Source organism: Cervus canadensis, chromosome 12, assembly GCF_019320065.1.
Source record: "Cervus canadensis isolate Bull #8, Minnesota chromosome 12, ASM1932006v1, whole genome shotgun sequence".
Taxonomy (NCBI): domain Eukaryota; kingdom Metazoa; phylum Chordata; class Mammalia; order Artiodactyla; family Cervidae; genus Cervus; species Cervus canadensis.
This window is the reverse complement of record NC_057397.1, coordinates 48,285,228-48,303,416: the sequence shown is the minus strand read 5'-3', so window position 1 is coordinate 48,303,416 and position 18,189 is coordinate 48,285,228. Positions and strand designations below refer to the sequence as shown.

At 40.0% G+C, this 18,189-nt stretch overlaps 1 protein-coding gene across 1 annotated transcript in view; it reads right to left on the bottom strand.

Moving 5' to 3' along the window:
• Positions 1–16,142, bottom strand: part of CSMD3 (CUB and Sushi multiple domains 3) — a 1,309,925-nt gene extending 1,293,783 nt beyond the window's left edge. The window contains exon 1 of the mRNA XM_043483744.1: positions 15,908–16,142. Coding sequence (XP_043339679.1) covers positions 15,908–16,085 — 178 coding nt within the window. The 5' untranslated portion in view covers positions 16,086–16,142. The remainder of the gene's footprint in view (positions 1–15,907) is intronic.
• Positions 16,143–18,189: the final 2,047 nt, after the last annotated feature.

Here is an 18,189-nt window from a genome sequence, read left to right as displayed (position 1 = left end):
TATCTTTCCTTTTCTCCTTTGCTTTTCACTTCCCTTCTTTCACAGCTATTTGTAAGGCCTTCTCAGACAACCATTTTGCTTTTTTGCATTTCTTTTCCATGGGGATGGTCTTGATTCCTGTCTCCTGTACAATGTCATGAACCTCTGCCCATAGTTTATCAGGCACTCTGCCTATCAGATCTAGTCCCTTAAATCTATTTCTCACTTCCACTGTATAGTTATAAGGGATTTGATGCATATACTTCATATTTTATTTGTTTATTCAGTATCAACAAAATTTTACTGACTGCATTTGGGGTTTAAAAAATACTGAAATGTATGTAAGAGCTTTTTCTTTTATCAAAACACCCTTCTCAGAACTTGTTACATATGCAAAGATCACTTGTTGGAAACCCTGTGCCAGTCTAGTTATATCCATTTTCATGGTTTTCAGAAGTCTAGCTGTATGTCTTACAGGTGACTTCTCTGAGATTCTCTTGTGTATAAACAAGGCAGCTTGAGAGCTTTGCCATTGCATTTTAAGGAAAGTCTATGTTACAGAACCGTATCATTATACAGTATTCAGTTCAGTTCAGTCTCTCAGCTGTGTCTGACTCTTTGCAACCCCGTGGACTGCAGCATGCCAGGCCTCCCTGTCCATCACCAACTCCCAGAGTTTACCCAAACTCATGTCCATTGAGTTGGTAATGCCAGCCAACCACCTCATGTTCTGTCGTCCCCTTCTCCTCCTACCTTCAGTCTTTCCCAACATCAGGGTCTTTTCATATGAGTCAGCCCTTCGAATCAGGTGGCTAAAGTATTGGAGTTTCAGCTTCAGCATCAGTCCTTCTAATGAATATTCAGGACTGATTTCCTTTAGAATGGACTAGTTGGATCTCCTTGCAATCCAAGGGACTCTCAAGAGTCTTCTCCAACACTACAGTTCAAAAGCATCAATTCTTCAGGGCTCAGCTTTCTTTATAGTCCAACTTTCACATCCATACATGACTATGGAAAAACCATAGCATTGATGAGATGGACCTTTGTGGCAAAGTAATGTCTCCACTTTTTAACATGCTGTCTAGGTTGGTCATAACTTTTCTTCCAAGGAGCAAATGTCTTTTAATTTCATAGCTTCAGTCACCATCTGCAGTGATTTTGGAGCCCCCCCCCCCCAAAAAAAAAATGTCTGTCACTGTTTCCTCATCGATTCGCCATGAAGTGATGAGACATTATACAGTATGTGAATTGCCTGTAATTGCTTGAAAGAAACAGATTGGAACCTGAGAAGGAAAAACCAAATGAATGGAAAGGCAATGCAGATTTGTATGTTTGTAAAATATAGTTTTGAGAAATGTGAAGGGACCACACTCTTCTTTGTTAAGATAAAGAAAGGGAGGATCTTAGATGTGGGTTTTGGGGGTTGATGGAACCAAGTCAGCATATCCTGCAAATTATCTCCCATGTATTAGGTTGGGATTTCAATACATGGAGCTAAATGGAGAGTGTATTGTGGAGAGTGTTTGAAATTTACTGTGGTGTACATAGGAATCCTTCCTTTAATTGTACCAAGTTGAGTAAAACAATTGATATTACCGAAAACCTTTTCATCTCAACCTTTATATTTACCTTTTTTTATTTTTTGCTAAAGTAATCAGAGAGTAATGAATTTACATAGACAATAGACAGGTTTAGTTTTGGTTTTACATTAATTGTTGATATTTTAGAAATTAGGAATAGAAAAAAATAATATTTGCTGTATTAATAAATATTAAATCTGGTTTCTTACACATTAAATCATTAGATCACAAAGAAGTAGAATGTGGAAAGGGAAAGGAAGATGGCAATTGTGAAGTAGGATGTTGATACAAATATTAATATTAAAATAATATGAATCATCAAAGAAACCAACATGAGGCGAATGAGGAAAACATAAAATACAAGATAAATTTGGTAAGTGCCTTAACCTCGTAAAGATATATCATTCTGTTTAACTCCTATGTAGCAAAATTGTTATTGATCCAGTGCCAGAATTTCATCAAATGACTGCATTTCAGTATAACCATTCATTGATCCTTCTATTGCTCTTTAAATCACAGATCAAAAAACAAAGAAAACAAAACATAATCTACTTACTGAAACACTATTTTCCCAACACACATAAGTCTCCAATAAAGATGCAAAAATAAGAAATAAAAAACTGTGACAGAATGTGTTATAGTTATATTTAGTTATTTATTTTACCCTTTGCATGTGTTGACCTTGATAAGTTAGTTCAAGGTTTATTTCATGTCAAACACTAAATAAAGGGACAGAGATACAAATTGAAATTTAAAGTAGTAGGAAGCCTGTGAGGAGTTCTGAAGCAGGAACAATGGAAAAAAGAATGACTAACAAGCACTATTTTCTGATCACAAACTATTTTATAAATGTACAAACACTGTTATAGAAATTCATGTAGAATCTTAATTAATACTGGAAAAAGTATTTAATATCAGTTCACTGAACAGATGGAAGTCAATAAACATTTTAACTGAAAATTACAAGGGAAAATTACATTAGTTTACAAAATGATACCTATTGGACAATTTCAAACAATATCTGTAGGATATTAATACTTAACCTGTGATAGGATAAAGACAATGTATAGAATGTGTAAATAAAGGTTCTTTTACCTTCATCAAAAGGCAAACAAAGGTGCTACATTGATATTTCATGATAAAAGAATCATATAGAAGAACTAAACAATTTTCTTTGGTATTTTTTCTTTGGTATTATGTTCACATAAATCCTCCTTCACTATGAAGACTGTCTACTTCTAGGGTAGTGACTAGATTTTCCTCTTTATATTGTCTAAGGCCAGGGCATGACAAACACAGGCCTTCCATAAATGACTGATGGCTGAAGGATAAGTCTCAGAACTGATACATAAGTCACTGGTTCTTTCTGTGGAAATAAAATCTACTGACCACTATATCTTTTACAACTCCTAATTTAAACTGTGTCAATATAATAATATATGATTAAAAATAATACTGTTTTAATGAAAGATGTAATAAACCAAACTTAACAACAACAACAAAAAGATAGAAACAACTAAATATTTATATGAAAAAGTAAAAGGTGTAACCTAATATGTCTAACATCTTCCAATCTTTATTTTGAGGCCTTTGAGAATTTTTCTTTTGAAAGAATGACATAATTAGTCTTTCTAAGATGGGCAGATTGCAATAAACTATGCAATGACAGGTAAAAAGTAGCGAGCTTCAACATATTGAAAAATGACTGATTCCTAAGGACTTAACACATTGGTAATATTTAAAAATTAAGTTCAAAATGTCATTTATAATTTTCATCTATTAATATATTAATGACCACTGCCAGACTAACACAGATATTAAAGATTTCCTAGCACTTTGCCAGAAAATTGATTTTAAGAGTTTCTATTTGACCTCCTTTAAAAACATTTAAGAGATAAAAGGGCATTCAAGTACTAGTAGAATTCATAGACAAAAGTCTTTTTTAGGCCATGAAAAGAGTACTGAACATGAATTCATACAGGCAGTCATGGGCCTGTCAACATTTCTATTGCAAATTTCATTTGAGAGGGCTTATCATCTCCATCATCTTATAAACTATTAAGCTAGAAGTTGACATACAAATTAGCAGACTGGATGCAAATTTGTTTACAAAAAAACATTTGAATCAGTTTAGTTGTTTTGATTTAGACATCAGCCAAAAAATCTTAAGTCAGGATTTCTCCATATATGTGAACACTAAGTAAATATTTTGTCTAGTCTACATGGTTCAGTTAGAGCACACAGCCAATAAATTCAAGGTAGTGTGTTTTAGCTCCAGGAGATTCAGTTGTGTTTCTTCTTCCTGTTCTCCTAACTTTGATTTGTTATATCACAAATGCAGCTTTTAGCAACACAGAACTCAATGTTAGAACATACAGATAGATCAGCATAATTTCATTACCAACATTTTAGGGAAATTCAAATTAAACCTTCAATAACAGATTCAGAGAAATCATTCATTCCTTCATAAGCCTCAGTGTGCATGCATGCTCAGTCATGTCTAACTCTTTGTGATCCTATGAACTGTAGCCCGCCAGGCTTCTCTGTTCATGGAATTTTCCAGGGAAGAATACTGGAGTGGATTGCCATTTCCTGCTCCAGAAGATCTTCCCAACCTGGGGACTGAACCCATGCCTCCAGCATCTCCTACATTGGCAGACCCATTCTTTACCACTGAGCCACCTGAGAAGCCCATCTGTGTATAAAAATATAGTTTAAACATCAAAAACAAAGCCATTACTAAGAATTACAAATTATCTGAAGTTAAAGTCTTTTAACAGCATCTTTTTATGCTTTAACAATGAAGTAGACTCATTTTAACTTCTCTATTTTAAAACACTCATAATAAAATATAATTTAAAATTTTATTTTTACTGACTCAGTTGATGAACCCAGGTACCAATGGATAAAGAATCCACCTGCAATTCAGGAAACACAGGAGACCCAGTTTGATCCATGGGTCAAAAAGATAACCTGGAGAAGAAAATGGCAACCCACTCCAGTATTCTTCCCTGAAAAGTCCTACGGAGAGCGGAACCTGGCAGGCTACAACCCAAAGGGTCACAAAGAGTCAGACATGATGAGTGACAGCATGTAAACATTCAAAATGAAATTTAAAAACATTTCCTTCATATTTCTTTCAAATCAGATAACCCTCAAGAGTATGAACAAACAAAAAAGCTATTCCTCATAGAAAACTAAAATAGATATTTGAGAAATTAGAATAATATCAATGAAACGATTTTCATTGCTTAAAACTGTTAAAACTGTTTAAAGCTGTTAATTGTATTAAGTAGATGTGAATGTATAAACAAATGGCTAATGGGATGTGAACAAGCTCAAGAAAAAGGCATTTTAATTATCAGTCTGCTTCCTTTCCCTTCACCAAGCTCATGAAAACAAAAATGTTAGGTCAGTTTGTGATTTAAAGTTTCAATAGACTAAAGTGAGTTATTACAGTAGGATCATTTTTAAAATGGAGAACCTTGGCTGACAATTAGTCAATTTTAATCATTAAATAAAATTCTAGAATGTATAATTGCAGGAAATAGACTTGGAGACAGATTGTATGTGTACTTTTACCTGAATTTTGGCAACTGTGGAGAAATCTATGCCTAGCTGTTCTAAGATGCAAAACTATTTAAAATAACAATGTCCCAAATAAGTTGTCCAATGTAGTAATAAATATATTCTATGGGTAATACATGTGAGGACCATTGTTAGGCTATCTGAACTTTTAACACTGAAAATATAGGTTAAAATGACATCTCTATGAATACAGTCACAAATTTTTAATATTGCAAGTAGAAAAAGACAGGTATATATTTATATTGGGACAGTCTAAAGTTCAGAAAGGACTTAAGTACAATAGAACACCTTTTGCATATAAAAATATATTTTATCACCTTAAAGGGAAAATGTAATGCTAATTTTGAGTGCTTATGTATAATTTAATGTGTGTATATTTTTTCTTTTTTAGACAATGATGTAATTTCAATGCCCCCATTTAATTTATAGTTAATCTTTAGATTGCATGTTAAGATTCTCATTTACCAGTATTATTACACTCATGTATCTGTGTCACCTTACACAATTACTTCAGGAAATATGATTTTGAACCTGGTCAGGATTTGGGCATAGGCACAGTGGCCTCTCTTCTCAAGTAGCTTTATTCCATTAACAAATTAGGGCTAAATGATGCTTCCCAAGTGGAGCTAGTGGTAAAGAACCTGCCTGACAATGCAGGAGATGCTTAAAAGATACGGGTTCGATCCCTAGGTCAGGAAGATCCCCTAGAGAAGGGCATGGCAACCCACTCCAGTATTCTTGTCTGGGGAATCCTATGGACAAAGGTGCCTGGCAGCTTAAAATCCATGAGGTCACAAAGAGTTGGACACGACTGAAGTGACTTAGCATACATATAAAGGAGGCTCAGAAGGCAGTATCCAATAAAAAGAAGAGCTACCCTGGTAGCTCAGCTGCTAAGGAATCCGGTTGCAAGGTAGGAGTCCTGAGTTCAACCCCTGGGTTGGGAAGATTCCCTGGAGAAGGGCATGGCAGCCCACTCCAGTATTCTTGCTTGGAGAAATCCCCATGGAGAGAGGAGCCTGCTGGGCTGGAGTCCACTGGGTTGCAGAGTCCTAGATGACTGAGCGACTAAGCACAGCAATGAAAAGAAACGTGTTGGACAGAGAACTGAAGGACTGTTTTGCATTCTATTGTGTGGCAAATCTCTTCATTTCTCAGAACAGTCTGCTCAGTATGTGGAGATGTACACCTACACCTGCACTTTTAACTAGGATGCAATTATGGTAGGAAGTAGAGCAAGGGGATGAAGCTTGGATAGGAATGTTTTTTTTTTTTTATAAAGTACTTTCCCATACCCCCACATATAAATCTAATGCACATTCCCTGACTATTAGACAGTAGACAAGTGAGTCATAAGAGTTTTCCCATCCTTAAATTCTGTAGAACTAAATGGAAGATTAAGGTACCAAATAGAATTAATGTATTTGCCAAGGCTTATGATACTACTGGTAAATAATTTTATGCCCACATATTTTATATGTGAAGTCCATAAATTCATTTACATTCATAAATTTTAAAATTTTACTCAGGAGCACTGGGTTAAAATCTGAGTAATATATGTTTTGATTTTTTTTCTTGCCCTTAATGCACTAAATAGCTTTTTGTCTTATAGTGACATATTTAACTTGTGCATTGTTCCTTTGCTTCACTTACTGTTGTATATAAAACTGAAAAATAGCTTTCACAACCATCTAACAGAATAATTAAGAGAGTAAAGTTAGGCAAGTTAAGTAAAGATGTTGAAAATTACAAAACTGAGAAGTTGCGTATTACTGTAAGTTATATATACAATGTAATGTAATATATATATATATATATAAAATACATGGATATTAACATTAGGCTGTCTTTTAAGTTAAACTGTCAAGATTTTGTTTTTTCTCATAAAAATGAAGAGATTTAATTAGTAACTTGGTCATTTATAGTTTTATTGTTTAATGAGTCTATGAACTTATGAATCTATTATGATTTCAGATTTCATACAACCACTAGCTAAACAATGATTCTGGAAAGTCATTGCACCTCTCTGGCCCCAGGAAATGTGGATAATTTATAAATGGAGATAATAATCTATACATAGGAGATAACAGCTATCTCACAAGATACTTGTTAGAATTCTAAGCAGGAAAAAGAGAGAGAATCACTGTTTGAGATGTAGGTAACACACTCTATTTAAAGGGTTTAGCACAGAGCTTCATATGGCTCAAATTTTATACAGTATATGCACATGCCTCTTTTGGTACCATTTCCCCTGACATAATAACATCTTATATCCTCTCTATATATGAAGTATATTTCCTTGGTGGCTCAGTGGTAAAGAATCTGCTTGCCAAAGCACAAGACAAAAGAGATGTGGGTTCAATCTCTGGATTGGGAAGATCCCCTGGAGTTGGAAATGGCAACCCCCTCCAGTATTCTTGCTTGGAGAATTCTCTGGTGGGCTACAGTCCATGGGGTTGCAAAGAGTCAGACATGACTGAGCACATGTTCTTTCACATATGTGAAGCACCCCTGAGCATTCTGGAATCTTGTATAATCTGATGGACTTGTATAAACTAAGCATAGCTATTGTTTATTCAGTTATGTAAAAGTTAACAAATTCACTTCTGAGAGTCTATTTCCATTTATAAATTTCCTTTCAAAATGGTATGCAACTGCATTCCTTAAACTGTCATAGTTTCAAAAAAAAAATGCTTACCATTACTTTAAACTATGGAATAAAAAAAATTCTTTAAAATTTGCTAACATAGAGCAAAGGAAGTAAGAGAAACTTTATAATCTTGAATATTACAAACTCAGCTTTTCAGAGAATCACTCATTACTTTTTATGTAATTCAATCACTTTCTGAACTTGTAAGCACTTCAAATTTAGCAACATGCATTATTTTTGAAATTTTACTCCCATGGAGAGACCTTAGAGAAATATCACATATCACTAAAATTGAAGATAGCCCTTCAGATTATTGATTGTTTTTACAATTTTAATTTATAAATACACTATTTATAGTATACTTATAGGCTATAAACTTATAAAATATGCTATTTATATATTTATAAAATATACTATTACTTCTGTAGTAGAGTTTTACATGATACCATCATCTTATTTAGATCATGTGAGAGAAATGTGCAAATGTAAATGCAGATGAGAGAGAATGCATACATCTTATGTTAATATGATGTAAATATATGAAAACATGAATAAAATAAATTAGGAACAGATTTTCTAGGTTTAAAAGCCTTTAAATAAGAAATTTTGTCTAGACTATGGGAAGAAGTAAATAAGGATTTGATTTTTAAGTACTATCCCTCTAAGTTCTTTGAAAAAGTGAAAGCGTTAGTCACTCAGTCGTGTCTGACACTTTGAGATCCCACAGACTGCAGGTTCCTCTGTTCACGGAATTTTCTAGGCAAGAATAATGGAATGGGTTGCCATTCCCTTCTTCAGGGGATCTTTCTGACCCAGGAATCTAAGATCTTTATGAGACTAAAAGAGAGTCCTATGATTTTGTTTTTACAACCATATAATGTCAAAAATAGACTTGAATATATGATGATATTTGGTGTACATAATAGTTTTAGAAACTATTTTCATACCAAAACTGTTTATTTTTGCCTTTTACAAAATGAGTAGTTAGCGTTTAAAAAAATACCATAAAAACATATAGTCATTAATATTCTTGTATGGTACTAATTGGCATATGGTTCTCAAATGTTAGATTTGTGATTGTCTTCGTTGGTACCGTCTGAGAAAACTCTGTAGTAAAATTGATAAGGTACAGTAGAAATAGAGTTGAACATGAACTTGAAAGCCCAATGATCTAGTCTCAATTCTGGAGCTAGTTATATTTTTAACCTAGTGAAAAAAGCACTTATCCTTTCTAGACATGTGCATTTATTGTATAAAATATAAGCAGTGAACTAGCTGGTATGTAAGAACTCTTCCAGCCCTGTAAGTACTGTGGATTTGTAACAAGATGAATTAACAAATTTATGTAAGTACATTAGTCAATCAATATTAAAATAAATCACTATTGGAATACAACAAATGAAATTAGCCTAGGAGTAGGAGTAGGAGTAACATATTTAAGCTATGATTCTGCCCTTGATTCATAGAGCCAGCACCTGGAGTAACTGTGTAAAGGTGATAAGCAGAAATTTCAGAGTGTTTTTCCAATGTATAATAGCCTGGGAACTTAGCCAAAGTGAAATAATAGCTAGGGAGAAGATGCTCTATTTTTTATTTACTGTGGTGGACAAGTTAGGGCTGGTAATGTTAGAGATGAAGTGTGTGAGATTGACTGGCTTTGTGCATGGAAGTGTATTTTAATAACAGTGATGATAGCTACTAGTGTCTGGCACTATATATGTTGCATGCATAATCTTTCTACTGAAATTCTAATTTCCTTTTTAATAGATAATGAAAATGAAGTTTAGGAAAACTGAGTTGCTAGTACAAAGATAGTTGCTGGCAGAATTTTTTTTTTTCCCCTGCTTCAGGTCTTGGTGGCTCCAGAATACTTGATTTAGTGTTTCTCAAACTTTAGAGCACATCAGGATTACCTGGATGACTTGTTATAAACACCTATGTGGGTGCCCGACTACTAGGCCATCTGTTTCAATAGGCCTGGAGTGGGAATCTAAGAATTCATATTTCTAACAAGTTTCCAAAGGATGATATTTATTGAGGAACACTTTGAAATCACTGCTGTGCAATCTTTTTTGAGCAAATAGAAAATTTTGTCATATCTAATGACACATGACTATCATTGATATTCTTATTTTCCAGTTACAAGGTACATGATGCATATGATAATCTTATAAATTTTGACTTTTTAGAGGTTTCAAATTGGCTTTTGGGTGACAGATTGTGATTATATAAAAAGTATTAATCCTTAAGAATCTTTAGTTAGCACCAGGTGATAGCTTAGCAAAAGGTGTGATAGCACGAATGCATTTTATAGCAGTAAGATAAGAGGCTTGAGAGAAAGAAAGATGATAACTAGCATTGAGACCATGCATACTGGAAGGTATTCAACAAATTGATTTTTCCCAGTGACATTCCTGTAAAAGTTATATTCCTGATGAGAATAAGGGCCTTCCAAGGGGTCTAATTCCGAGAAAATCTTGTAGACTTGGAGATTGATCTCCCTGGAAAGTACCATGAATCACCCCACCTGCTCACTTTGAAAGAGAAAAGATAAATGGGTAATGACTTTATCTGTTCTACCAGACCTTATCCAAAATCCAAATTAAAACTGCCACTGTATGTATAAACTACACACCACTTTGGATTATGAGTAAGGGCTATGGGAAAAAGAGACAGAAAAAGAAGCTATGTTTTAATGTATATAGAGAGAAAATAAAATGACCTTATTGGCAGCTCAGGCATTTTTGCTAATCTTTTGGCTTGCAGTCATTTTGCTTCTGATCTCTCCAACACTGAAAATTGGAATTCAAAGTACAAGATGGCATATTTTCTCAAATAGTCATGTTACTTGAAGTAACAGTTTCCTCACCAGACATGTTGCTTGTGGCTTCAAAGTTATTTTCCAAACTGGACAAAACATTGAGAGTATTTAATATCCTGAAGCCTTTTCTGGAGACTGTGATATTAAGTAGAAGAAAGTAAAACTTTCAAGACACCAAGGAGAAGTATGTTTGGAGACGTAGGAAATAAAGTTTAGCTGCTTTCACTTTGTGTTTGAGACTAGACATATTTTAGCATTAGAGATTGTTTCTATATGTATGCAAGGGCATCATTAAGTACTACCTTTCTTACTTTTTGTTTTATCAGATGGCACTTATGCCAGAGCTTGCCACTTTTAAAATCCTATATTGATGTCATTTGCTACTGCTTTATTTTAATATTTTACTGTTTCTGCAGACAGTTAATTGTGTGTTTAGGGAAAAGATGTGTACCCCAAATCTATTCAGCTATCCCATAAATAGTAACACTAATTAATATCATGAACAGTAATAACTACTGAAATGAAATCTATCTCCTGGAGTATATAATCTATTGAGTAAATTCTATCCGTTTTCTCCTTGAAGGATCTTAAAGGAGCTGCCATCAGGTTTTCCACAGCCTGAAACCTGCTCCTTAATCATTTCTGCTCACACACTCACTCCTACATGGGCTTAAAGCAGCCCCCACGTCCTCCCCAACACCCTCAATACCAAAAGATGCTGGAAATATGGGGCTGCAAAATGACAGTTTCGAAGGATTTCAACTGGTAACTGTCCAGGGAAAGTTCAGCTCAGAATTCTGGGAGCTACTGAAGCCTTTTGAGGGCGGTAAATTGGGTTGGCTTAGCAACTCGGTGATGCAAAGCCTCCCCAAAGGCGCAGTGTTCAAGGAGAAGGGAAATCGCCTGGCTGCCTGAATTTATCTTTCTTTCTTTGGTTGTTCTGCTTCGTATTATTCTGCACTGCGCTGAAATCCCCGTTCCTGTCCAGCTTTCAGTCCTCAGCTGGCCTCTCCTGCGGGGCGGGGAGAGGACCCCAGGACAACCGGGATGACCCTGTGCTGTTTCATTTCTTCTGCGCTTTCCCCTGGGATCCAACAGAGCCCTGTGGAGTTCCAGTCCTGGGACTGCCCCCTGCTTGCTTTCCCCCCAGCGACAGAGCAGGGCAGGGGGTGAAGGGGATGGAAGAGGGGAATCAACCCCATTACTCCTTCTCTGGTGAGTTTTTCGAACTCCCGAAGAGCCTGTTAGAGAAGTTGTTTTGGTGAGAGCAGCGCTGGGGCCAGTCTGGGAAAAGGGAGCCTTCTCTGTGCCTCCACCGGGACTCCTAAGAGCAGTGGTCGCAGCACCACCGACCGGCTAGGGTCCGGAACAGAAACACGCGTTGTGTAACCCGCCACCCTGTCGTCTCGGACACACACCCACACCCACCCTGGAGGCCTCCAGAAGGCGCCTCCGTCTTGATTCATGTGGACTCTCCCTCCCAGCAACACACACACACACACACACACACACACACACACACACACACACCCGTCACAATCGCCAAAGGCCAAGTCAGGCGTTAAGTTCAACCTCAGTGGCCTATGAATATTTCGGGGAATCTGGTCTTCTAGAAGCAATGGAGTATTTCCAGAGGAAACAGTTGGAAGGGAGGGCTACCTGAACAGACTGCAGCAGGACAAGGACCCCGACCCAAACAAGAAGGTTGCCTCTCAGCAGCTGACTCAGTCTTGTTAAACTCAGGGGAAGGGTTTTGATGATGGTGGCGGTGGCAGTGGGTGGCTTTTTGTTGGGTGCAGTTATTGGTTTGTAAAGACATTAACCCAACAGAACCATCTTTGTAAAGCTCTCTCGAGACCTGAGACACGACAGAAATTTTTGTTAACGATACTGACAGGTCAGACTGTCGCCCTGAGGTCGGGAAAGTAAGAGTTATCAGGCCCGGAGCACAAGCCTGGGGTTGCCACCTCCGGCGCCGCCACCCTGGGGTGGGCACACGGTGATACTGAACGCTGCTGGCAGCTCTCCTCCTGCGTGGACACGGCGACCCTTGCCAGCTCTAATTAACTGCGGGACAAGCTGCGAGCTCGGCTGTTCCCAAGAGCTCTGTGGTGGGAGTAATATCTCCTTGGAGTCCCAGAGCACGCAGAGACGGAGATCCTTCTGGAAGCCTGGGGGTCCAGCAAGGAGTCTTGAAAGCAGGCAATAGTACAGGGTGGGGGTTGTAGCCCGCTAGCTCCCACCTGCTGTCCTCGGAGGTCAGTGCTTTCTGTACCTTCCCCCTCACGATTTGTGTGTTCCCCCGGGATCTCCGGAGGAGTGTGGGGAAGCACCCCGCCAGTGTTTGTTTACGTGGGCGGGACATTTAAGCACGACTTGAAGATTCACATATTCTATCTGATTGAAACCTAAAACAGGCAGGCTGCAGCTGCAGGCTGCATTTCAGAAACCTCTGCTGCGTGTGTGTGTGCGTGTGTGTTTCAGCATGCATCAGCCTAAGCAGCCCCCACCCCGCCCCACCCCCCAATTTGGTGCCCTCCAGAGCGTTTTATTTCAGATGACAACAGTGGGGATAAAACGCCCTGAGAGGGTTGCCTCTCTTTCCAGTACCACTGGAGCGATTCAGGCCTACCACGGAAGCCCACTTTGTCTTCTACTCTGAGGCGTTTTCTCCCACTGAGCCTCTTTGTCATTGATGTTGCAAGCAGAGGTGAGATAGTAAAGGATGAAAAGTGTGGACAAAAGGTGGAATTCTCAAGGCCTGAGCTGTCCACCTGGGAAAGCACGCACCGCAGACTTCCTGAGCCCTAGCCCTAGGTTAGAACCTGCAGAGCCCTTCGAAAGACTGCCCATTCCGAGCTTTCCCGTGGGCCTGGGAGACCGGAAGAAAAACACCGTGGAAGACAAAAGCGGTCGTAGACACTAAGGGGAAAGAACATTAAAGCTATTGCCGCAATCTTGGTTTTAGGAAAAGCCTTGAGACATAGGTGAAATTAACATAAAATAAGGAGAAGGAAGAAGAAGAAGCAATCCTAAAAATTGGCACCACTGGCAACTGGGAGTAAATCTAAAGAATATATCCTTTGTAAGTTTGTGTCTCAGAATCTGAGGACGGCGTTCCAAGTTGTAAAATATAGGAAATGTCTTTCAAGTGGCAGATAAGTGACAATGAAAAACCTTATTACCATTAAAAAAAATTAATGGTCCGTTGAAAATTGATTTTGGACAAGATCAAAGCAGAGTGTGAAACACCCCTTCTTCCTGATGTCCCCGAAACTGGAATGTATTCAGTGGACCGATTATCTCAGTCCAAAGTACAGGAGCTGTGAGTGGAGGAGAGGGGGGTGGGAGGGGGTGCTCATTTCCAGTTACATTTAAAGCAAACTGACGCGCCTTTCGTTTCTATCGGCGCGGCTTATCTGGGAAATATGGTAGGTCCGGACAGCCGGGCTGTAATCGCAGGCTGCTGGGCTCTGGGATTGTCAGCCTGGCGTGCTCCTCCAGCTTCGGAGACTCCCTCTCCCATCTGCCCCTTCAATGTGTTTTGACTCAACAGGTATCGCGCGAAAACTCGCACTTAACCCCCCGGTCATCTAGCAGGAGCCACCTCAACATTTTTTCCTGCCAGGAGCTGTCGCCGGCTCCTCGCGCCCAACCCCAGGGCCATCCATTAACCGCCGACTCCCACTGGCAGGCGAGCTAAGCATAAATGCGAGGCTCCTCACACGTCGAGCCGGCGAGGAGAACCCCGTGTAAGCAACCCAAGACGCGTTTTGTGCACTAGGTTGTGTAGTTGCGCCCGTAGAGAACAAGCGTTTTGGTTCAGAGCTGCGCTGAGGCTGGTGAGGGTCGGCGAAGGAGGGGTGCCAAGCTTTAAGAAGGAGGTTGAGATTACAAGGCAGTTGCTGCCACAGAGACCTGGGACGACTTCTTGGCATTTAGGAATGTCAATTAAAATTCGAGACATGTCGCCCATCATTGGTCCCTAATAGAGGGAGAGGTAACCCTTCCAGCTCCCTCCACCCAAAACATGAATTATCATTTCCACTGAATGCAGATGGACTGCCTTCTGTGGGGGGACAGCCAGCTGCAAGCTGGACAATAAACTGTTTCATAGAGACGCGGCCCGATTGCGGTTCAGAGAGACACTCCTTTACAAAGGAAGAAGCGTCCAGTTTGTGTGGACAGAGGTGGCGCGCCCGGGCCAACAGCCCCCCACCCCCGGCACACAGACACCCTGGATTTGAAACTAGCTTCACTGAAAACGACATCCGTCGCGTCTATGCAAGCTGCCATGAGTACGGGGAGGTGGTTGTTCAAAAATGATAGCATGAGTCATAAACACCGCCTGAGTATTTTTTTGCAGCAATTAATGGGCAGCAGGGCGCAGGAGAAGTTGTAGAACAGAGCTGGGAATCTATTTTCTCCCAGAGGACAGCTCTCCTTCCAATGATCCTGACTGTCCCTTGCCTTCCTGCTTAGGATTGAATTTTACATCCCACCCACCTCCTCCCCTTGTCTGTGCATGTGACACTCACTCTACCTGTCTGAACGCCGAGACTTGCTGGGGATTTTCTTTTTGGTCGTCAGCTAATGACTTTCCTCCTACCTTCATTCATCCCCAAAGGTAGCTGGTTACACTTGCTGGCGTCTCAGACCGTTCAAAAGCCCCATTTTAAGCCAAACCTCTACCACAAGACCTAGGAAAGAGCCTCTATCATTTATCAATGCAAAAGAGCCCACGTAGAAATAATTCACATATGCATGCACACATTCATGTTGGTTGGGGGTGGGGGTGGAGGGATGCTTGAAAGACCCCCGTGCCCTAATGCATTTAAAAGCAGCACCTTCCTAACATGTCGGTAACTTTCCTACCTGAAAGGGTTAAAAAGCATTTCCAGGAGCGTCTTTAATATAAATATTCCAACCAAAGCATCAAACCCCACTGATTTGACTAGAAATCAAGGTAACCCTCATCACCAAGAAAAGTCTTGCAGAGGAATTCTGCCTGGTATCCACTAGTTAGAGGCTATACGAACCAACTCACGTATTCGTTTGAGCATACTGCAAGAATATTTATTGAGCACAAGCTCAATCACTGCATTGAACGCCAAATCTGGCAAGCAAAAGGCATTTCCTATCTGAGGGAGAAAAAGAGCTGTGAATCAACTCCTTCAGTATTATCATGATTATTTCATCGGTGTAAATTGCGAAGTAAGCTACCCGTCTCTGGCGACAAGTCAGCTCACCTCCATCCAAAGCAGAGGGGACCCCCGAAAGCAAGCCTACCTTTCACACAAGACACCGTCAGTAAAAAGACGAGGTTCCAGAACGTAAATCCACTTTTAATCCCCATTTTCTTCATCAGGATGAAGTCTAGGCGGCCACATTTAGCGCATTTTCTCGTGCCAGGCTCCCGGGGTTTGGATTCCTTCGCTCGGCTTTCCCCTTTGCGGATCCCTTTCATATTATTCGCGAGCTCCTAATTCCTGCTCCTCAGCCCGGCGCAGTGGAGTTGTTGCTGTCGTTGGTGCGCGGTCACAGCTCGAAGTGAATGGTGTTTCTGGGATACCACAGCAACCTTGAAGAGGACTCAACCATCTCTCTCCAACGGGGGCACAAAGTCTCTGCTACTCTGGATTCTGCCTTTTCTTGTGCGTTTTTTTCCCCTCCACTAAAACCTACCTCAATTCTAGCTCGTTATAGCAACCACCAGAAACCACTAGTGAGCCTCTTAAAGCCCAGCTCCTCTGTTTGACAAACTCCCCACAATATCTGAAATTAAGAGGTTTGATTTTTTTTCCCCCCGAATAGATCAATTCTGCCTCTAAAAGCAGCCCAAGGAATATTATGTTAGTGAGTTCTCCATTCCAGCCTGTGACTATAGAAACGTGTTACAGGAATATTTTAATCGGGGAATCTGTATTGCTTTTAGGGAAACTGTGATGATCATGAACCGGGTTCCATCGATGGCCACGTCTTTATAATGGGACATGTGTTACTACTGTAGTTGCAGTTTATTTCAGGCAGGCGTCTCACATTAATCATCCTGTGATTTAATTGAAAAAGGGAGATCACAGAGAATTTATTTGCACACAGGCATTTACATATTCAAGTGCTTAGATGTAAACCATAACCGGTTTTTTTTTTTGATTCACGAGGTAAATGGATTTAATCCGTGACCAGGGCGGAGGTGAGGTGGGGAGGGAGTCAGTTATCTCCCGAAAGAGTTCGCCTTTTTTCTATTCCCTAAACGGTTTTTAGCTGTTGTGTGCTGCAGTTAAACTACTTTATTGTGGTAGTTATCTGGAACAGATACCCATTTGTCTTAATTCTGAATCGGTCCCGCATATGTAAATAGGAAGGTTCTTTCAAAACGGAAAACGTATGTATCTATACGTTTCGACCTGGCAGCGCCAACTCAGCACTCAAGGGTTAACATCATACAGGGGAAGAGTTCTTGCGCCATCTACTGGCTATTACTAAGCCTCCCGCGTCTCTTTCACATCTAAATGGTACCCTATTTCCCTCATCCGAAGGTGTAGGGGAGCTTCGCCGGAGACCAGCGTGTTTTGCTTTTGTATGTCAATTTTCTAATCTTTTTTGGTTGGTCCTGGCCCAGATCTTATAACCCACAAGTTCCTTAGACTAGGCGCGTATTGGAAATCTGTCCTTTTCGGAAATCTGATACCATCTCGGGAGGGGGAGGGCTGCAGCACTGGTTCTGGAAGAGATAATTGCGAAAGCTTCTGTCTCCATTTGCATGCCAGAGGCTATCAGAGGAATTATATAGTATCTGTCTACAGGGCTTGGTGAAGAGGACCGCCCAATGTGAGTTTGCAGCTCTCCCCATTGCCCACAAACGATGGCTCCCGTCCGGTGTACCACCCGAGGAGTACCCTGGCCAGCTTTTGTCCCTAGGCTTATATGGAGTTGCCCGCTGGAAGGAGCAAGACTATTGCATTTGGAGGGAGTTTTCCTCCGGGAAGTGGGCACACTGAGAGCGTCTATAGGCGTGCGTAGTGTGTGGGTTCAATCTGCAGGCATAGGAAGCATTCTGAACTCTCCGGGTACGTGGCATTTTGTCTGGGTCTGTGATTCTCCCATGCAGTGTGTGTGTGTGTGTGTGTGTGTGTGTGTGTGTGTGTGTGTGTGTGTGTGTGTGTGTGTGTGTGTGTGTGTGTGTGTATGGGCGCTATAGTGAGGGGTAAGAGTGGGTGTTTTTGGAAATGATGGAGAGTATCATTTTCTATGTGTGGGTGTTTTCCCAAGTGTGTTTGTGCTGTATTTATGCGTGTGAGTGTGTGTATGTTCTACAGAGAGAGAGAGAGAAGGAGAGAGAGGGAAAAGAGAGAAGAGAAAGAAATTTCTCTTCTGTAGGGAGCATTAGCAAGAGGCAAAAGCCGTAAGCAAAACTGACCTCATTAATGCGGAGAGGTACATTAAGGGCGGTGTGGCAGGATACTTTTCATTCCCACCACTGCTTTATTATCCGTGTATGCAGATTCCAAGGGAGTGGGCAACAAGGTTGGGAACTAGCAGGAGACTGGGAGGATCAACACTGAAAACGT